Genomic DNA, 22,747 nt, shown 5'->3' with positions numbered 1-22,747 from the left:
AGTTTTATACTGACTTTATTGCACAATACAATTAAGTTTATATAATTAGTTGTTTAAATATATCTAGTAAACTATTATGATGAAAATTTGATATTTTTTTTGTTCTCTTTTTCAAATATTCTACCAAAGTTTGAGTGTCTAATATATAGAGGGAATTATGTTAGATAATTGAGGCGAGTGTCCAAAATGGGCAAGATATAGTCATTCCTTCTTCTCGGGGGATTTACAAAGCTAGGAAGGGAACACACACATCCCTGAAATTAAAAGAGATGGGAACTTATTTTTGTTTATTTATATACTGTTTCAGGGCTGATATCCTGGAGCCTGGTTGATAATAGATTTTAGGGAAGAAACTGTCCTCTTATGTCCCTCGGATTAGCAAACATTCTCCATCATTATCCAGTCAGTTCTTCTCACTTTCACTACCAAATCCCCTTTAGAAATCTTCAATTTCCATGCACCATTCTCTGACGACAGCCAACTAGCTTTCTGCTCTCTCGATCATTTACTCCCACCCAATACACATGGTCTTTAAGACCTCCGATTCTGCAACCTTCCATTTGTAATACTTTCACCATTTTCAGTTTCCATTCTTCCTATGCAGGGTAGACACCAATCCCCTTCCTGCTAGCATATTCCATATTGTTCGTCACTTTATTCTTCCAAAGCACTTGTCTTTTAAATTTCCAAATTTCCAAACATTTCAACTCAAGTTTTGTAGCTTGTTCAGCAATTTCCCCTTTTATTTCCCACAGCCATTATTTCCCACCCTTATTATTCCGCCTCGGTTTTCCGCTTCCCAATCCTTCCCCCTCTGAACAAATGGCCTTGCCTTCAACATCACAGGAAGAACTGAGCCCACACAGCATGAAGTTCCCCAGTTATTTAGCCCACATGCATTAATCCATCATTCTCTACTCCATTGTTCACAAAGACGTCTCTCTGTACAAGGCTAATTCTGCCATCTGTGCTCTTGATCAGATTATATCACATTCAACTTTCACAACTTTGTTGCTTATATTATATAATGTTATCTTCCCATTCTACATCAGCCTCTTACAACCTAAAAACAAGTTTCTGGTTCTGCAGAATTCTCAGTAGCTGTGATGTTCTCTATTGTTTCTCTTTCCCTCACTGACATTCTATTATTTAAAAAATCCATCCCCTTAACCTTTTCTGTCTTCCTTTCCATTTACTTCTCCACTCATCTTCCTCCACCACTCCACTGAAGGTGATTCTGATAAAAAGCAACAATGGCCTCCCTGCCAGGTAGGCTACTGGCAAGAAGCAGAGTGCAAGCAGAAAAGGTAGGATTAAGACAGTTTAATAGAGAGGCTATTTATAAGGTGTAGGCAGGAAACTAACAAGAGATGAAGACCACAGACCTAGCCATAGGTGAAAATGACTAATTACCCCACAGATCGTGAAGGGTAAAAAAACCAGTGAGACATGTCGCTACTGGAAAGGAGCTGACCAACAGGAGCCTTCGCTTTTTGGAGAGAACATGGCCCTTGCCAATCTGTGATCCAGCATGGAGAGAGATAGGACAATAAATAATGGGAGTTCTCTGCTCTGTCTTCAGTGCCTTCCATTGCCCAAAACCAACGACAGCAGAGGGCAAGGGAAGGCTGCTGATGAAAAGTGTAAAATCAACCTCCTTGGGCACAAAGCAGAACAGAGAAGGAGAGATAGTGCATCTTCAGAGGCGAGTGGAGAATATCCAACACAACTACCTTGTCACCAAACTCAGTCTCTACAGTACTCATCTTACTTGATTTTTGGCTCCATTGAATACTGATGACCACTCTCAAGTTAAAATCCTTTCCTCACTTTGTTTTCATGATAGTGCTACCTTGATTCTTCTATGATTTGAAACTTTTCTTTCTCTGTTTTATCTTTGGTCTTTCTTCTTTGGCATACTTATGTTCTCTTGGGTTATCTTTCTAGGCCCTTTGTATTCTGCTATCCACTTTAATGGCTTTAGGTACTACTGATACCAAAGTTCTGAACCATGCTACTATTGATATTTTGGGCCATAGAATTGTGGGTCTTGTCCTGAGTATTGTAGGACATTAGCAGGATCCCTGGTCTCTCACCTCAAGATGTTAGTAGCACCCCACAGTTGTGACAAGTAAAACTGTCTCCAAACATTGCCAAGTGTCTTTTGGAAAGCAAAATCATCCCCAGTGAAGAATTTCTTACCTCTACCTATAAAAGATTTATCTTCTGTCTCCTGAGTTCCATGCTGGTGAAAACTTAATCACTCATCATCTTTTAACTGGACTACTGTAACTCAATTTCTTAACTTGTCTCCTTGACTTCCAGTTTTCACATTGGACACCAGAATGATTCATAAAAGGTTGTGGATGGGTGAGAAAATGCCGAGGTCACCAGGTCATGCAACTGAGGGTCTCCTAGAACAACTGTGAAATGAATACAAAGAAGTAGAGTTGTAAACATTTTAACATCTACTCTGAAATGTTTGAGGATATAAACACCCTTCTTGATGACCTGTGACTTGTGGGAGTGAAGTGGCTGAGTACAGAAATAGTGTACCTCCCATTAGTAGAAAATTATATTCTTTAAGAAGAATATAAATTTTACAGCAATCTTTCTTGAGTCAATTTTCAAAAGTTTGATCTCTAATTGAAACTTTTAAACCTGAAAAGATTATAAACACTACTATGGTATTGACATAAATCTCAACAAAGGTATGGAGATTTTATGACACTAGTTATTACTTTTGTAGCAGTTAGATTTATTTCAATAACTCTAGAACCTTTAATAAGAAAATTATGAAAAGTTATTTATGAACAAATACATTTGTATACCTTGTTATGAAAATAAAGTACTTCAAAAATAAGTTGAATGCTAAATTCCTGAAACATATATGAAGTCAAAACACAATGTAAATCATGATTACTAAAGAATTCATGTGAAGGCAATACTATCCATGCTTTGAAACAGTGGCTTTGGAGACCCCAAATAACATACCTAACATTTTTATAGTGTACTATAATATATAACAATTTCACAATTGACTTATGAGTTATGCAAAGCAATGGTTTTAATATGTTCAGTTTAAAGATGGAGAAAAATTTTCTCCAGCTTTACTGAGGTATAATTGACAAAGTTATAAAACATCTAAAGTATATAATGTGATGATTTAATACACACATACATTGCAAAAGGATTTCACCTCTTCCCAGTTAATTAGCACAAAGGATGAAGTGATTGAAGTAGTTGTGGTTAGTTGACTTGCACAGGTTTATACAGCTAATAAGTAACATACAATGTTCAAACTTAACCTTGGGTCCGTCTCCCAATCCTAATACCTAATATCATACCCCTTACCTAGCAGCCTTGAACACAAAAAATACAGTAATAACAAAATTTAGGATTCTCTAAGATTAGAAGATCTTTCTTAATATATTTCAGATCCATATGTCAATTCTTTTTTCTCTTTATTTTTATTTTTTTTATTAAGTGAGAGGCGGGAGGCAGGGAGGCAGAGAGAGACTCCCACAGGTGCCCCAACCAGGATCCACCCAGCAAGCCCCCTACCAGGCAATACTCTGCACATCTGCGGCCGCTCCTCCACAGCCTACCTATTTCAGCACCTGAGGCAAGTCCTCAGCACCCAGGGCCATATCGCTCCAATCATTTGAGCCATGACTGTGGGAGAGGAGGAGAGAGAGAGTGAGCAAGAGACAGAAAGAAAGGGGAGGCTAATGGAGAAGCAGATGGTCACTTCTCCTGTGTGCCCTGACTGGGAATCGAACCCAGGATTTCTGCACTCCAGGCCCATGCTCTATGACTGAGCCAATCAGCCAGGGTCCATATGCTAATCCCAATTCTTTAGGGGAAAACCCCCCACAGAGTTATCAGATAAAAACACAGGTTCATAAGTCTCATAACTCCAACAACTAATGCAGTGACCATGGCCCCAGCAGAAAAAACAATTATATAGTAACCGCAGTTTTCACTTATGAAATTTACTTATTTGGGCAATAGCATTCAAGAAAAACATTAAATTTTATATTTGAGGTTCTCCTTTATAACAAGAATCAAAGTTGTTGTTTTTTTATCTTTCAGGGTTTTTTTTTGTTTGTTTTTTTACCATAGTATAAAGATGTTACTAAAATTTTATTTTTATAAAACCAGGTGTTTCACCGTAGGCAATTTTATTTCTCACTCCGAATTCCCAATCCCTGAACACATACTAGCTTAACAAAAACAATAACTCATTTTTAAAGGTTGACGTTTATTCATTGCTGACAACACATAATTATCTTCCATACAGGGTTCCTGTTCTAACAAATTACTGCACTTTCAACAAGCAATAATAATCACGTGAAATTGAATTTACCAGGTAACTTGAGTGACAAATATTCATAGAATAAACTGTGCCAGTCCAATGGAAGCATAAGACTACCACTGCACATCTACCTTTTATTGAAAATCAATACCGATATCATTTTTGCCTATAGTTTTCACTACGTTGAGCATTTAAGGGGAAATAGAACTTTTAATTTTACTTTGTTTTTGCTTTTGTTTTGGAAGGGGAATGGGGAGAACCTTTAAACCCCCTTTGTCTTTTCCTGTGGTCAAGCAGCAGTGAATTGCTATCCAGTTGAAACTAGAGTGACTTTACTAGTCTTCTCAGTTGCACAGTGAAAATTTAAAGTACAAAGATTTCCAAACATAAAAATACATAATAACAAGAAACGTAAATGATATAAAATCACTAGTTAAAAGGCTCATTTTGTCAAGTTAGACTTTTAAAAAACCCAGTTACTTTCTGTTTAAGAGATATATTTAAAGCATGAGGATACCTCCCTGGCTAGGTAGCTCAGTTGGTTAGAGTGTCATCCTGGCATATTGAGGTCGTGGGTTCAAACCCCAGTCAGGGTACATACAATAATCAACCAACCAACAAATGCATAAATAAGTGGAACAACAAATGAATGATTTTTTTTCTCTCTCTCTCTCAAATCAACCAATACATTTTTAAAAATAATAATGAAGCATAGGATACAGAAAAGTTGGAAGTAAAATGATGCAAACACTATAGCAAGCTATGTTTAAAAAGAAGTACCACTAATTTAATATCAGTTAAATGAGCTAAAGAAAAAAAAGCATTACTAAATACAGAATGGTTATTCCATAATAATAAAATTTTACCAGCAAGATCTATCATTTTAAACCTATATATACCTAAAAAAATATGATAAAATATACATGGTACAAATTGGTGTAGTACAGGGAGAAAGTGACTATTCCATCATCAAAAATTTCAATAGAGTTCTTTCAATCCTTAATAGATCAAGTAACACAAAATTAGCATCAGTGTAGCATTCCTTCCACATCTTTGCCATAACCTGGTTCTTCAGAGATACACTTTCCCTTTCTTGCTTTCAAATGTGACTGATTATTCTTTCAGAATCCAAATTTTTCTTGGAATTCTCCTTTGCTCCAGATCTTTATTCCCATTTGCTTCTGTACAAAGTCTATGTACTTTCTAAAAAGCTCTATATCACCTTTCCTCCATTCTTGTAACTGTCAGATACTGCCTTTCTAATCACTCACCCTTATTTATCAAAAAGTAGATAGAGTAACTCACACAGCCCTCCTTTGTTCCAAGTTCTATTATCATTCTATGCTAGCAGACCACCTGCCATAATCTGGACTCTGTTCCTTGACCTCTATTAACCAACTTCACTTTTGCCACTCACTTCATTTGCTATCATTTAGGTGTTCTTTCTTCCCAAACCACCATTCCAAGATTTTGATCACAATCATGTCTTCTTATTTGTCAACTACTATGAAAATTTTGGGTCTTATTTGTTCTAGCTCTCCACTGCACTGATGTCTTTTCATGATATTTACAATTCATCAAAGTATTCTCTCTCTCTCTCTCTCTTCCCCCTCTCTCTCTTCACTTCCTTTTTTATTTAGGTTAGACTTCATGATTCATCATTTAAATAATGTTCTTTGAACAATATTCTTGCCAATAGCATAAGTTCCCTAGCCCTTCTTTGCTTTCAACTTATTTTTTAGAAAACATTTCCAAATACTGTTATTCAACTTTTCTAGTCTTTTTTTTTTTTTATTCATTTTTAGAGAGGAGAGAGACAGAGAGGGAGAGAGAGGAGAGAGAGACAGAGAGAAGGAGGGAGGAGCTGGAAGCATCAACTCCCATATGTGCCTTGACCAGGCAAGCCCAGGGTTTCGAACCGGCGACCTCAGCATTTCCAGGTCGACGCTTTATCCACTGTGCCACCACAGGTCAGGCTCAACTTTTCTAGTCTTAAATCTGGAAAGACTACTAGGTGAAAAAAATCACATGATTTTATTCCTTTATAATTACTAACCTAATCCTACTATGTTTCTTTTGTCAACTTGATTTCCCATTCTTTGCAACAATATTTTAAATCTTAATTCTCTTCTTTCTTTACTCTCAGCCTTCATAGAAATTTGAAAGCCATCAAACGAAATCATCTTCGACTTTCCACTACAAATCTACAAGCCCATATACACCTGCACCGATTTTCTCTCTCTAAGCTTGTGTACTAGATGTTCCTTCTTTCATTGCCAATAGCTGCCTATGCTTTAGAAACTATCCCCTCACACTTTCTCAGGAATATTATACCCACATTTTCCTACTTCTTATACAGCCATTCTTCTTGCTCTATATACTCAATCACCTTTTCATCATTTCCTTGTATGTATATGCCCCACTGGCTGCTAGGTTTAGCAAGTCACTTTCCTGATCCTCAGTTTCTGTATTAAAAGAGCATAATAAAAATGAAAATACTTTGTAAATTGTAAAGCACTATACAATAAAATGACTTAGTTTGATATCGTTAAAATTGTTCCAACCTAAAAGTCAAAGGAATTAAGCAACTCCTCAAAGTTTTATTGTTTTTTTACTGAACAATCTAGGGGTATTAACTACTCAATTCTCCATAATCATTAGCTATTATTTAATTTATAATTGAAATCTAGGAAATATTTAGTGCCAATGTGAAAGCATAGAAATATATTTTTAAACCTTGCTACTTTTGTTTAGATATAGATATTGCAGACTAGCATCTTAGTTATTGATATTCAGAATTTTAATCATGAGGACAGGCATCTGGTGTGTATCTACAACTAAATTGGATTTGACTAAAATAGAATCTAAGAGCTGATTAAACTACCTCATCCCTATCATTAAATTCCCCTTCACAATTTTGTTCACAAAAGATTTCCTAAACAAACTGAACACATTGAGTGAACAATCTTTTCCTAAATGATCACCTTTTTAATTAAGAATTTTTGCACAAGGCTCTTTTGGGATCTGATTTTCAGGAATTTCACAGTACAGTATAAAGTCTAGCTTCATTTGATGACTTCTTCTAGCTGGCTAAGATCAAATATGAGCAGCAGATGAACTAAGTAAGAAACTGTTTAGTTTTGGAACAAACTTTATAGGGAATATAAAGAACCCAGAACACTTTGTCCAGCCAGCATGATATTCTCATGGAGAAAATGACCTCTGGACAGAGATCAAATCCAGGAAATTATTAGTAAAACATAGCATCAGGGTAGGTTAGGATCAAGAGTTGTAGGTGTAAAAAATCCTTTAAGACTTCACAAATATTTAAATCAGTTCCTCAAAGACCTACCCCTTAGCTAGACAAAGACTTCTAAGAACCTGTGAGCATTTACTGTAGTCTACTTAGCTAGGCAGTGGGTATCTGAGATTCCTCAGGGTGCTGTTCCTTAGCACCATCTCGGCTCAAAGTAAAGATAGAGGCCTGTCTTGAATAGATCTGTGGTGTGCCTTTTGTCTAATGGAGGGCATTATGATTTGAATTATAGGAAATACACAGTATCTTAAAAAGAATTTCATAAATTTAGTCTAAAAGAGAGAAACAGTTAAAAATGAAAAGGCATTGTGGGGCCTTCAACCTTCAAAAAGTAGGCATCAGGTTGAGAAAGCTACTCAGCCTCAAACATAAGCCATATCTTATGAAAAAGGATGAAAGTAAAGACTCAAAATTTCATAGGAAGGAGCCTTAGATCTGAGGACCACTCTCAAGGAGAATTAGGCCCTAATCAACATACATTCGCTCCTTCTAAATCATGATGAATGAGACACATGTGCCCAACCTAGTTTAGAACTGTTATGGACAATTCAGTGTTTTGTGCCTCTCATCTTCCCTCTTTTTCAGTAAGAGTGTCTACTGCCTACCTTGTCATTTTATGCTAGATGAGCATGGGGAGGAAAAAATTTTTCTAGTTAATGTTTTCAGCTGTAGAGTAACTGCGTAAAGATGGATTATATGTACCTAAAACTGTTTTAAATGATGAGATTATAGGCCTTGAACCTGAATTGGATACACTGACATGAGATTTTTAAGGTGTTTTGGGAGGTGGTGAGTGCATTTTCCACGTCAAGAGTGTAAAGTGTTATAGCCAGAGAGTACATGAACTAATCTCCAAAGATGGCTGCCATCAAGCCATTTTATTCTTATATCTCTATGCCCATTGAGAGGTAAAGGTTCTTTTGCCCTTCCCCTTTAACCGAAGCTGCTCCTGTAGGTTACTTTGACTAATACAATGTAGAGGAAATGATGTTCTGAGACTTCCAGGCTAAGGCCTCAAGAGGGCACAGTTTAAATATGTCTCTTCTTGGAATGCTCATACTTGGGATGCTTCTTCTTGAGTCCCAGGCATCATGATAGAAAGAACCCCAAGCCACATGAAGAAGAACTGAGGGGTCAGCTGACTTCCCAGCTGACAGCCAGCAACACCTGCCAGCCATGTGTATAAGCTAGCTTGTATGTTTCTAGCTCAGTCAAGCTCCTAGAAAACTGTAGCTCTAGTCAACAGTGCGTGGAGCAGAACCACCCCCCTGATCCCTGTCAACTAAGTGTGAGAAAGAAGAAATGGCTATTGCTTCAAGCCAGTTCAGTTTGGGAATGGTTTGTTAGTAATAGACAACCAAAATAATACATACATTAACGCCATTAAGTAAATAAAATTAACATCAAGAAACCCATTTCAAATCAAGAACTAAAACATCACCATATTGCTTCCTCTCTTCATTTGGTCCTCCTTGCCTTCCCTGTCTTGTCATCACTCACCCTGAAATTATAACCACAATCTGAATTTGTTACATCACTCTTTCACATTAAAAAAAAATTGTATTGCAAATATATGGATTTTTAGATACATACTTAACATAGTTTGAATGTGCTTGTTTTTTAAGCTTTATAAAAATTGTGTCACATTGCATGGAGGCTTCTGAGACTTAATTTGTCATTTTATTTCTCAAGCAATTTTCCTGCTAAATAAAATTACAAAACCAAACTTTTTTTTTAAATAATTGCTTAATGTTTATTAATTCTTACTGCATACAAGGCATTGCGCTAGGGTGCTTTATATATGCAAAGTAATTAATGCTCAATCCTATGAGATACTGTTTCTGCTGCATCACCCAATTCTCCAGTTGTAGTACTGATAGTATGTTTTCTTCTTTCATCTATGAAATTTTACTAAACTTGTAAATGGATGGTTTTTAAAAATTAACCTTTACCACTGACCTCTTATTTATCATTACCTATTTAATGTTAATTTTTTGAAATTTACTATGAATTACTTCATGCCTTGTACATGATCAATTTTTACTAATCTATAACGATTAAGAATATTCTCTAATTTTTATTATTCTAAGTATGTTCATTGAATCAATATTGTTAATTTAATCATTCAAATCTGTATTCACTTTTTACTCTGCTTGGATTATCAATAATTGAGAGCTGTTGAAATCTCCCACTGTTCAATTTGATTTAGCACCATAGTTCAGCAATTTTGAGATCATGGCCCTGGCCGGTTGGCTCAGTGGTAGAGTGTTGGCCTGGTGTGCAGGAGTCCCAGGTTCGATTCCTGGCCAGGGCACACAGAAGAGGTGCCCATCTGCTTCTCCACCCCCTCCCACTCTCCTTCCTCTCTGTCTCTCTCTTCCCCTCCTGCAGCCAAGGTTCCATTGGAGCAAAGTTGGCCTGGGCGCTGAGGATGGCTCTATGGCCTCTGCCTCAGGTGCTAGAATGGCTCTGGTTGCAACAGAGCAACGCCCCAGATGGGCAGAGTATCACCCCCTGGAGGGCATGCCAGGTGGATCCCAGTCGGGCACATGTGGGAGTCTGACTGCTTCTCTGTTTCCAACTTCAGAAAAATACGGAAAAAAAAATTTTTTTAGATCATTTTGTAGAGTATATGCAAATTTAAAATTGTTATATATTCCTAGAGAATGGATCCTTTTGGTAAAAGAAACCAAGTTAAAAATTTAACTTCAGTAATAGTGTTTTGAGTTGTAATCATTAGGGGTTAGGAAATAATTTGCTTGCTATTCTTTCGTAATGGTTCCCTGGTCCCCTTTGAAATGTGGGGAGAAGTTTGTCTTTGCAGGAAGGCCTGGGATGCCTCTTTAGAAGCAAACATCTAGGAGAAGTCAAAGATTAGAAAAGGGGGATAAATCACAGTAGTTTCTTGTCAGGGTTTAGTCGCAGAATATTCTGTAGAGTTAAGGCCCTATAGATAACTAGGAACTTAGTTCACAAATCTTAAATTTTACTTTGTCTCCCAAGGAGAGCAGGGAGTATCCTTTGCAGATGATTCCAACACAAATGGCTCTCAGAAGCGCCTGACCCTGATGTCCCACAGATAGCACCAAGGACACCAATTGTACCGGTGATGGATCTATGCTAATTGGACCTGTGCTAACATCAGAAGACTTTGCCAAGAACTACCACAAACCAGACTCCCACCTCCTGCACACTGCTACATGACTAACTGCATGCTTTTTCTTTTGTTTTTTTTTTTTTTTCTCTTTTGTGTGTGTGTGTGTGTGCATGTGTGTGAGACAGAGAGAGAGGAACTGATAGGGACAGACAGGAAGGGAGATGAGAAAAATCAATTCTTTGTTGCGGCAACTTAGTTGTTCACTGATTGCTTTCTCATATGTGCCTTGACCGGGGGGCTACAGCAGAGCAAGTGATCCCTTGCTAAAACCAGCAACCTTGGGTTTAAGCCAGTAACGTTGGGCTTCAAGCCAGCGACCATGGGGTCATGTCTATGATCCCACGCTCAAGCCAGCAACCCCGTGCTCAACCCGGATAAGCCCATGCTCAAGCTAGCGACCTCAGGGTTTAAAACCTGGCTCCACTGCATCCCAATCCAACGCTCTATCCACTGCACCATTGCCTGGTCAGGCCAATAAATCACTAACCCTCTCCCAAAGTGGATAAACTGGTCAGTCAGCCAAAACTGTCCAGGCAGGATTTGAATACATTGTAGGTTCCCTGCCTTCTCAGGTTGCTGGCAATCTGAGTAAAAGCCACTGTGACTGATTGGCAGTGATGGGCAACTTGAACCCCAGCTTGTTCTAACAACATTTTCACATTATTTAGTTGCTTTCTCCATCTTTAACACATCATAAAGTCTAATTTTAACATCACTAAAGCTATACATATTTTTGCTATTTGACTCATTTTTTAAAAAAATCCAGGCTATAGCAAGATTAAAAAAAAAAATGATCTGTTGTTTTAGTCTGATTTTAATTATCTTTCTCCCTCCTCCCACCCATACTTTCTTCCCTTTTTTGTATTAAGTTAGTGACTTCCTACTCCATGTTTTTTGGGGTTTTTTGTTTGTTTGTTTTAGGTTGTTTTTTTTTTTGTATTTTTCTGAAGCTGGAAACGGGGAGAGTCAGACAGACTCCCGCATGTGCCCGACCGGGATCCACCCGGCACGCCCACCAGGGGCGACGCTCTGCCCCTCTGGGGCATTGCTCTGCCGCGACCAGAGCCACTCTAGCGCCTGGGGCAGAGGCCAAGGAGCCATCCCCAGAGCCCAGGCCATCTTTGCTCCAATGGAGCCTTGGCTGCGGGAGGGGAAGAGAGAGACAGAGAAGAAGGAGGGAGGGGGTGGAGAAGCAAATGGGCGTTTCTCCTATGTGCCCTGGCTGGGAATCGAACCCAGGTTCCCCGCACGCCAGGCCGACGCTCTACCGCTGAGCCAACCAGCCAGGGCCCTACTCCATGTTTTAAACTTTACTTCCAGAATGAGTTAGCCCATATCTATTCTTTAGTAGTTATTCTTGAAATTTTACTACACATATTAACATAATTTTAAAGTTAAACAATATCTTACCTATTTTGGAATAAAGCACCTCACAACCCTAATTCTAATTTCCCCCTCATAAGCTATTGTTTTTCAATTATATCCCATTTTAAAAGTACACATTGTTTCATAAAATGTTTATTTAGTTTTACATTTGTTTGCAACTTTACTTCTTGTAAACACTTCATTACAACTGTTTTCCATAAACACTTGATTTACATGTTTATCATTTCATTTGGTTACTAGTTCTTTGATTTCTAATAATCCTTCTGAAATCCTTTTCCTTCTTGAAGATAATCCTTTTGCAGTCTTTTTAAGGAAGGTCTGTTGATGGTAAAATTTGTATTTCACCTGAGCATGTCTTTATTTCCGTCTTGCTTGGTACAAATTCTAAGTTGATCTGTTTGTCTCAGAATTTTGAAGATGTTATTTTACCATCTTTTGGGTACATTGTTGCCATTAAGAAGCCCAATCATTTGCCTCATCTGAATCGGTCATTTTCCCCCTTTGATTGTTTTTAAAATCTTGTATTTGGTATCTTGCAGTTATATTATATTAGGTTTAGGCATGAATATTATCTATATATGCTTGGGATATAGTGTGCTTCCTGAATTTATGAATTCATGTTTCCCCATAAATGTGGGAAGTTATTTCTTCAAATACTGCCATTTCTCTATCCTCTATTCTCTCTCCCTAGTACTTGTCGTCTTCATAACTCGTCCCTCCATACCTCTTAGCATTTCTTTCTTCCAGTTCATTTCTCCTTGCTGCGCACAGGGCCATCTCTTCAGATCTGGCTTCTGGTTTATTCACTGCCTTTTCAGCTGAGTCTCATATAATAGTCAACATGTCTAAGGTTTTGTTTTTTAAATTTCAAGTAACACTTCTCACCTCTAGCAGCTCCATATGTTTTATTTTGCCTCTCTGCCTTTGGCTCCATCTTTCACGTATGTTGGTGATGAGACCTTGGAGAATTAATCAAAAATTGGTTATTTCTTCAGGTTCTTTCTCATGTTGGCTAGTTTCAACAGGTGCCTGGTAAGCTCTAGTCATTAAAGAATATTGTTTTACTTTAATCTGTGAGAATCCTGGGCCTCTACCTTGCTTTGGCTAGGAGTCACGGAGTACTACAAACTGAGGGCCACTCAACTGTTCTAGCGAGAGTGGCATCTCAGATTCAGTTTAATCTCCGTGGTTCTGGTCTGAGGCAAACGTGTCAGGCGGTGCTGCAGTTGGTATCTGCCGTCTGAGCCACCACAGTCCACCTGGATGCTTAGTCCAGTAGTCACGATTCCCAACTCAAAATGTGTTCACTTTTGTGGGGAAAGGAAAATAAAGGTATGGTTCTTGGAGCTTTCCCCTACTTTCTTTGAGCTTATTAATGCATTCAAAGGTAAATTTTGATTCAGGATCTAGGTGTTTTGCAGTACCTAGTCTAATGCACTGCTGGAAGAAAAGTCTTATTTCATATAGTAAAACAATTATGATACACAAAGGTGAGGAAGCACATGATTTATGACAATCCTTTCTGATTCACTCCTGGAAAGGTTTCCTAGCCCTTGATCAGAACTCGATCAATTTTGGAGCTGATTTACATTACAAAGGTCCCACAGTATGAACTCACTCAGTAGGTTGCGGCCCCACTTCTGTAGAAATCTCTCCTGTTGTTCTATCACTAAGATATTCTGTCAACTCTAACTATTCAAATTTTCAATGTCCTGATGAATAGGGTGTCCAGATCAAGAGGACTAAAATCTGTGAAAATAAACCATTACTTTGAACATTTTTAAAAATAGATACTAATTTGTTACATGCAACTTCCATCTAGATAAAATAACTTTATTTTTGGAAGCCTGAGCCAGTAGAAGCAGGGCTAAACAAGGCAGCTGGTGATTTCATTTTAGTCAGAAGCACACCTAACAGGCGTTTGGCAGCAGATCTGGCTGCTATTGTCTGGAGTGCAGAAGGCTTGCTTGCGTCTTTATTATCCCTCATGCTGGTTGGTGTTCTCTGGGTGATCAGGAAGCCATTTCTGCCTCACCCTAATCACTGAAGTAATGGAAGGAGATGCCCGCAGCAAGAACTGCAATGCCAAACGCTGCAATCACACCTAAAAGTAAACAAAACACAGAACAGATACAAATGAATGAGCAAAAGATGGTATTCAGGACTTGAGTTTTCTTGTTACTATAAAATTATTGTTCTATTTTATTAAAAGTGCTAGATTAAGCCAATATTTACTGAGTATGGTAGAAAGTGCTAGATTCTGGAGATAGAGTGACAAATAATGCATTATTCCAAGTGCCCCTAAAGATGACATTTCCTATTAACTTTTTTGGTGTTTTTAGAAGAAAAGCATGTTGCGTTTTGGAAATCAATTAGTATAGGAGCACCAATGCTCTCCAAACTGGTGTTCCCAGGATGCATTGCAGATTTTGATATCTGTTCTATGAAAGAAAGTTATATTCAAGTCTGGAAATTTATAATGCACTTCAGTACTTTAAAAGCTCCAAGAGAATGTGGCAGTCACTTTCACATTTTTCAGACTTACGGATCAAAGAACATGTACACTATTGTTTTGTGGAAAGCAATTTGAGAAATGATTTATAAGTATAAAGATTTTTGACTGTGAGCCAAAAATTTTAGTTGTTTTTCTTGTCACTTATTAAACTTAAGTTAATTATGTCAACTCCTTGTACCTAAGTATATGGGTGTGTGTGTGTGTGTGTGTGTGTGTGTGTGAGAGAGAGAGAGAGAGAGAGAGAAGGAAAGAGAAATAAAATAAAATACCTATGTTTTGTCGAATTTTCAAGATTACTGTAGTTTTAATTGGTTCTTTTGGTTGTTCATCATCTGTGTTGTCCAATGAAGCTTCATTATTCATAGAGGAACTCATACAAGCTACAAGAGGATAATAATAATGAATCCTATTGTAGTTTTGACAATTAATCATTTCAAGTAATTAGGTACTAACAGTAAATAGGGGCCTGAACAGGCGGTGGCACAGTAGATACAGCATTGGACTGGAACGCAGAGGACCCAGATTCGAAACTCTGAGGTTGCTGGCTTGAGCGTGGGCTCACTAGCTTGAGCACTGGGTCGCTGGCTTGAGTGTGGGGTCTTTAACATGACCTCATAGTCACTGGTTTAATCCCAAAGGTCAGGTCGCTGGTTTGAAGCCCAAGATTGCTGGCTTGACCAAGGGATCACTTACTCTGCTGTAGCCCCCCAGTCAAGGAACATACGAGAAAGCAATCAATGAACAACTAAGGTGCTGCAATGAAAAACTGATGCTTCTCATCTCTCTCCCTTCCTGTCTATCTGTCCCTTTATCTCTCTCTCTGTCAAAAAAAATAAAAATAAAAATAAAGGAAATAGGGGATCAGCCAAACAGCAGCCCATGGGCCACACTTGCAGTGCATAGGCCAGAACTGATGTGTTCCACAAAACCTAAAATATTAATTATTTGGCCTCATACCAAAAAGTTTTCTGACTCTTGATCTAACACGAAATTTGAAATATACAAGTGAAAAATGGTAAAAAATGTGACCTTAAAACAGCTCAATGTTAACCAAGGCAAGCACATTATCTCACTTTGCAGATGGAATATAAAGCCTGGGAAGTTAGTGCATATTTGAGGGTCATGGGCAGTAGACTGAAGATTCAAATACAAGTTTTCTTGCTATTCACTACGCTGACAATAATTCTTGTTTACCTGAATTTATTTAACACTGACTAAAAGTGTTTGAACTGAAAACATTCTTAGAGATCACAAACACCAGTGGTTTTAATTGTATGGATTTAAAATGCCCTTACAGTGTGTATGTGTCTCAATATACTAGCACAGTCTCACAAGGATGACACATAAACTTACTGAAATAGATACCCAGGATACCAAAATGGATGAAAGAAAAATAAAAGATTGTCTACTTCTTATTAATTTCCCATGAAGAAAAAGTTGACTGTCATTTTCAGAAATAATCCTCAGTAACTGCCTTGTGAGGATCAAGGAAACCCCCATTTTTATATCCTCTTAGCATAGGACTGAAATACTTTAAAAACACACATAATATTGTTCTCTTTTTTCCCTATTCATATCAAATTAGTTACAAAGGCAAATAACTTCTTATCAACCTGTCTCTAGGGCTCTTCACTCTCCTATATTCTAAAGCTTCTTGTTTTCTTTTGTGTGTGTGTGTGTGTGTGTGTGTGTGTATTTTTCTGAAGCTGGAAACGGGGAGAGACAGTCAGACAGACTCCCGCATGCACCCGACCGGGATCCACCTGGCACGCCCACCAGGGGGCGATGCTCTGCCCCTCCGGGGTGTCGCTCTGCCACGACCAGAGCCACTCTAGTGCCTGGGGCAGAGGCCAAGGAGCCATGCTCAGCGCCCGGGCCATCTCTGCTCCAATGGAGCCTCGCTGCGGGAGGGGAAGAGAGAGACAGAGAGGAAGGAGAGGGGAGGGGTGGAGAAGCACATGGGCGCTTCTCCTGTGTGCCCTGGCCGGGAATCGAACCCGGGACTTCTGCACGCCAGGCCGACGCTCTACCACTGAGCCTACCGGCCAGGGCCGCTTCTTGTTTTCTTAAAAGCCATAAGACCTTAGTTCCTTCCTCCATTAGCCTATCAGCTCCCAACTTCCCCTAACTTCATCTAGAGGTCAAAAAATTGAATGAATACAATTTTATTCATGTTAATAAAACACACTCACAGACATACGTAAACCTTGGCTTTTTAATCTGCAAATATCACTGCTAAAAAACTTTTTCTTTGGGTCACTAATATCCTTCTATCAGGCAACACATAAAAATATTGGCTAAAGCATGAATTATACAAAATTCCTAAAGGAATATTTTTTTCTTGAGCGCTTGTATACAAAGAGCACAAAAATGGTTTCATTTGTCATGATATATACATACATTATATACATTTAACACTGAACTATTATATGTGAAGATCACATTCTAATAGGTCAAGTCTTCTGCATAAATAATTTACTTCTTTAAAAAAAGACATCCTATTGCTTTGCTATTTCCATCTTTAAATCTGTCAAAATCCTGTGATTTGATACAAATTCAAGATAATTTTACTGAAGCAAAGCAATTTTCAAAGATAAGAAAAGCCTCGTAATAACTATTTGTGGTTACTTTTGGTGAGGGCTTATAAACTCTTAATTCAAATCTCAGACACTATGTTATTTTATCAATACTTTAATATGTTATCCGAAACTCAAATGTAAGTGACATGTGATTAAGAAATCAGACCTTAACTATGTCTTACAACCAGGTATATTAACTTCAAACAAATCTCAAATTAATCATGTAAGGAAACAACTTTCTTGAGCAACTGTTAACAAAAAACAAGGGTCATGATGAATACATGCTAAGTTGTTGATATGTTCCATTTCATTCCAAGCTGTTGATAGGTGAGTAAGGCTATTTAGAAGCTTTAAGCAATATATTAGGACTTGAACTCTTGGTTAGCTGTCTTCTTCTCCACCTCTGAATTCTAAATTAATGAGGTTTCACTACAGTAAGTGATTTAGCCATAAAAATACATCGCCAGTATAACTTTTTCTTTATAATTAGCATGTTAACCAAACAGCAAAAATTAATTTTATTTCAGATATCAAAACAGAATTGGCAAAATGAGTGTCATCAGATTTTAAAGGCGTGTTTCCAAAATTTTAGCTGATACTGTGGATTAAGTACCTCTGAATTATTAAGTTAATATATACTAAGAGATGACTAATACATATAAGAAGTTTTAAAGCCATAGTTATCCCTCACCTTACATGAGTCATTTGGACAAATTGTTCTTCATCCCTTAAGTCATTTAAAAGTATGTTATTTTAAGATCTGTATTTGGCAAAATATGTATTTATACATAGCAACTACTTGGCAACTATATTATAGAACAGAAATTATTAAATAATAAGCAAATAAGAACATGGAAAACTTAGAAATTAAAGGCACATACTTATAAAAAATTTAATGCTAATTGTTTAGTAATTTACTTTAATTTTTAAATATTTAACTCTATTTTTATGGTTTATTTTATATTAAAAAACTAGGAAAATCTATGCATGGTACAATAAATTACTTTTACACTTTAATATTAACATTTTTCATTATAATTAAGGAGTAATTACTTTAAAGCCTTATAATAACACTAGTTAATATGCTGCATTTATGTAAGTTTTTCTGTTTAGAATGCATTTCCCCTAACATTTTACTAAAGTCTTGTATCAACCACAAGAATCTGGGGTTAAGAGGGGACTTGTTTAAGGTTATATGGCTGTAAATTACAGACCAGGACTCAGCTAAAATAATCTCTTGGTAAAATTATGCATCTAATATTTTTTAGTAAATTAATAAATGAACAAATGAGTGAATAAGTGAATCTAATTATAAACCAATAGGATGTTTATGTAAAAGCATTTAATTTTTCTATTAAAATGTTTTTTTCACCCTATCCCATAATTTGGGAATGTGACATTTCATTATTAAGAATATACTGATCACTAAATAATTCCTTCTAACTTAACAAATATTTGATGAAGCAAAACTAATATAATTGTAGACCAGTCCTGTTCTTGTGGCCACAGCAGAACTGATGCCAGTGTTCATTTCCCAGAGAAGCCTGGAGTTCCTTTTACTGTACTCATCCTTCAAAATGAACTCAATGCTGCCTGATCTGAGAAGTTTTTCCTGAATCCCTTACAGGTACAGTGCCTGAGCTAAAAATTATGGTAACTCGGCCCTGGCCGGTTGGCTCAGCGGTAGAGCGTCGGCCTGGTGTACGGGGGACCAGGGTTTGATTCCCGGCCAGGGCACATAGGAGAGGCGCCCGTTTGCTTCTCCACCCCCCCCCCCCTCCTTCCTCTCTGTCTCTCTCTTCCCCTCCCGCAGCCAGGGCTCCATTGGAGCAGGGATGGCCCGGGCGCTGGGGATGGCTCCTTGGCCGCTGCCCCAGGCAATAGAGTGGCTCTGGTCGCGGCAGGGCGACGCCCCAGAGGGGCAGAGCATCGCCCCCTGGTGGGCAGAGCGTTGCCCCTGGTGGGCGTGCCGGGTGGATCCTGGTCGGGCGCATGCGGGAGTCTGTCTCTCCCCGTTTCCGGCTTCAGAAAAATATGCGTTGGCCTAGCGTGAGGAGGACCCGGGTTCGATTCCCGGCCAGGGCACACAGGAGAAGCGCCCATTTGCTTCTCCACCCCTCCGCCGCGCTTTCCTCTCTGTCTCTCTCTTCCCCTCCCGCAGCCAAGGCTCCATTGGAGCAAAGATGGCCCGGGCGCTGGGGATGGCTCTGTGGCCTCTGCCTCAGGCGCTAGAGTGGCTCTGGTCGCAACATGGCGATGCCCAGGATGGGCAGAGCGTCGCCCCTGGTGGGCGTGCTGGGTGAATCCCGGTTGGGCGCATGCGGGAGTCTGTCTGACTGTCTCTCCCTGTTTCCAGCTTCAGAAAAATGAAAAAAAAAAAAAAATACAAAAAAAAAAATTATGGTAACTCTCTGTTCATTCCACTCTCATCACATTAACCATCCTGTTTTTGAATAACCCATTTCTCTGTATTCCCCACTATACTGTGAGCGTCTTGAGAGTCAGAACTATATATCTGAACTCTAGAACCCTAATGCCTAATGAGTAATAGGCAATCAATAAACAGTAATCAAGCACTCACTCAGCTGAGATTAAGTTTCATAAGCAAGGCAGCCCTAAAAGAATCATACCTACCACATTAAAGCAGTACCTTCAATACATTCTATGATTCTAGAAAAATACATAATGCCCTTTAGGAACATTAGGTTTGATATAGCACATACCTTATAAACTTTCCAAACTGCTGTTTTGTTTCTTTTGTCCTTGTAATATTAAACTCTTCCTACTCAGTTATTCCATCTCTACACTAGACTGCCAGCATCAATAAAGATTAACAGGAAATAATTTTAAAATATAGTTCAAACATATAACAAGTGCTAATATTAAAAGCTTATAAAAAGAAAAACTCACAAGGACAAATGGATTAATATTTATGCCATCTAAGATTAAAAAAATATTTTAAAATACTTCATAGTTACTAAACTAATACTTAATATGGCATAAACAGTGCTAATGATAAAGCTTACCAAAGGAAAGCTGAGAAACAGGATGTTTACTATATATAAATACTAAAAATAACTCAACATAAAATAACATTCAAACTTGATAATAGGTAAGAAGTATATTACCTTGAGGCTAAAAATAAATCTTTTAATTATTTATAAGAATAGTTCAAAGAATTCATATGATCATTCAAAACCATGGTACTTTTAATATACTTGGGATTATATACTGTATATTATAGAGCATCAATTTATACAACAGATATGTGCTTTCAATTAACGTGAAATATAAAGAGTAATAATAAAGAATTTTAAAATGCAAAGAACTTCCTAAAATTTAAAAATACTAATGTCAAAACTTTGCTATGGTGGATTATAGGATATTGCTAACCAAAAGTCAAAATAGGTTTTTTTCTAACTGAATTATTAACCAAATCACTGGAGACCCTAAACTTCTGGTCATTAATCTTGATTAAATTCTTAGTTATTCTTAGAACCTTATTTTATGCTCTGCCTAACTAATAATGCATAAGCATTCAATCTTTCAAATCAGACTACAGGCTTCTTAAGGAAAGAAATCTGGTCACTGATTTGTATCTATCACATTGCCTTGAACAGAGCAAGTGCTTAATGAATACCTTTTAAGTAGACATACTAAATGCTATAAACTAGAATTAATATTTCTGGAGCAATGTTTTAAACGTTTCACACCCCTTTAAATGTTCTGAACTATTGAGCGGGAGAGCTATGGCTATTAGTTCCTTTTAAAATCTTCATCAAGCTCAGCACTGTGCACTGTACAAATCCTGAAACCCTATGTCTGGAGAAGCATAAGTTTATCATTTTTCAAGTATAAAATAAGTATTAAAAAAAGACATGCTATACTTTCCTAAAAATGACCTATTTAGTACATGTCGGTCTGTTGGTAATAAATATTTATGAATGTCTATCATGTTTTAGGCATAAAGATCAGGGAAATAATCATTCTAGGTACTTACTTCCAAAAATCTTAGTTTCATGAAAAATTATACTGACATAATCAAGCTAAAATTAAACCAGGATAATGTAACATCATTCATTTAAGAAAAAAAAATTTAAGTGACAGAATTAAGAGGCCCAGGCTAAAATATGTATCTAAATCATGGAAAGAAATAGCCTTATAGTTTATATTGGCTAGATCTTACACAAAGGTAGTAAAAATAATTGTTAGGAAAAAAAAGTACAGACGTACAGACTCTAGGACTAAACTGCTTAACTTTAAGCTCCACCATTTGCCAGCGATGTAATCTGGCAAAGTTACCTGACCTTTCTAAACCTCAAGTCTCTCATCTGGAAAATGGAGCTAATAATAGGGTTGTTATAGGATTAAATGATTTTGTATTTGTAAGGCTCTATAAACAGTGTCTAGTAGGTTCTATATAAATAGCTAATATTGGAGTATTAGGTTCAATTCAGGGTAATATATAATATATATTTCAAGAAAGGGAAACCAGAGTGTATTTAAAGAGGTAGGTTTTTTTTCTTTCTTTCTTCTTTCCAAGCGAGAGGAGAGGAGATAGAGAGACAGTCTCCCGCATGCGCCCCAACCATGATCCACAGGACAACTTCTGCCTGGGGCCGATGCTTTGCCCATCTGGAGCCATGCCTGAAACCTAGCTATTTTTAGCACCTGAGGCAGAGGCTTCACGGAGCCATCCTCAATGCCCAGGGCCGATGCACTTGAAACAATCAAGCTATGGCTGTGGAAGGGGAAGAGTGAGAGGAAGAGAGAGAGAGATAGAGAGAGAGAGAGAAAGGGGAAGAAGGAGGGGTGGAGAAGCAGATGGTCACTTCTCCTGTGTGCCCTGACTGGGAATTGAACCTGGGACATCCACACGCCAGGCTGATGCTCTACCACTGAGCCAACCGGCCAGGGCTAAAGAAGCAGTTTTAATTTAATCTTTCTTAAGTCGAGGACCCTTTGAAAGCTATAGATCTTTTCCCCAGAAAAATATTATACAATTACTTTCAAGTGATTTGTGGATCTCCCAAAAGCCATCTATGACCTGACAGGTTTTGGACACCACAAGTTACAAATTCCTAATCTAGAGGAAGGCAAGCAAGTGGTAAGAAAAAATGAGTCCTGAAAACTGTAATAAAGAGAATAGTTAAAAGTATGTGGGAATTTCTGGCTCTAAAATATTTAAGATGTGACAGTTGCTCTCAAGTTTAAAGCATGTTTCCCAAAAGAAGTACTAATGCTTTACTGCTCCAGATCACTAAACAAAGTGTAGGTTACAGGAAAGAAGATGGGTCCTCAGAATAAGGAAGAATAGAGTCTAAATACCCATAGGAACACAGATTTCAGTACAGTAAGATAGAGGATGAACTACATCAACTCTAACAGTCCCATATAAAATGCATTCAGATTATAAAGAAGAGAAGAGAATGAATGGTGGGTACTAGAGAAAGAAGTGCACAAAACAAACAAAAAT

The 22,747-nt window shown here is 37.8% G+C and overlaps 1 protein-coding gene across 2 annotated transcripts in view; it reads right to left on the bottom strand.

Annotated features, from left to right (window-relative positions):
* Positions 1 to 12,838: 12,838 nt before the first annotated feature.
* The window catches only part of ODR4 (odr-4 GPCR localization factor homolog), a 36,586-nt gene continuing 26,677 nt past the window's right edge, over positions 12,839 to 22,747 (bottom strand). For both annotated transcript variants that reach the window (XM_066261357.1, XM_066261356.1), the window contains exons 13-14: positions 14,962 to 15,072; positions 12,839 to 14,281 (exon numbers count right to left, since the gene is read on the bottom strand). In XM_066261357.1, the coding sequence (XP_066117454.1) occupies positions 14,214 to 14,281; positions 14,962 to 15,072 (179 nt within the window). In that variant the 3' untranslated portion in view covers positions 12,839 to 14,213. The remainder of the gene's footprint in view (positions 14,282 to 14,961; positions 15,073 to 22,747) is intronic.

This window comes from Saccopteryx bilineata, chromosome 2 (genome assembly GCF_036850765.1).
Source record: "Saccopteryx bilineata isolate mSacBil1 chromosome 2, mSacBil1_pri_phased_curated, whole genome shotgun sequence".
In the NCBI taxonomy this organism is placed as follows: Eukaryota; Metazoa; Chordata; class Mammalia; order Chiroptera; family Emballonuridae; genus Saccopteryx; species Saccopteryx bilineata.
The sequence above is the reverse complement of the archived record's forward strand: the minus strand, read 5'-3'. Positions and strand labels throughout refer to the sequence as shown.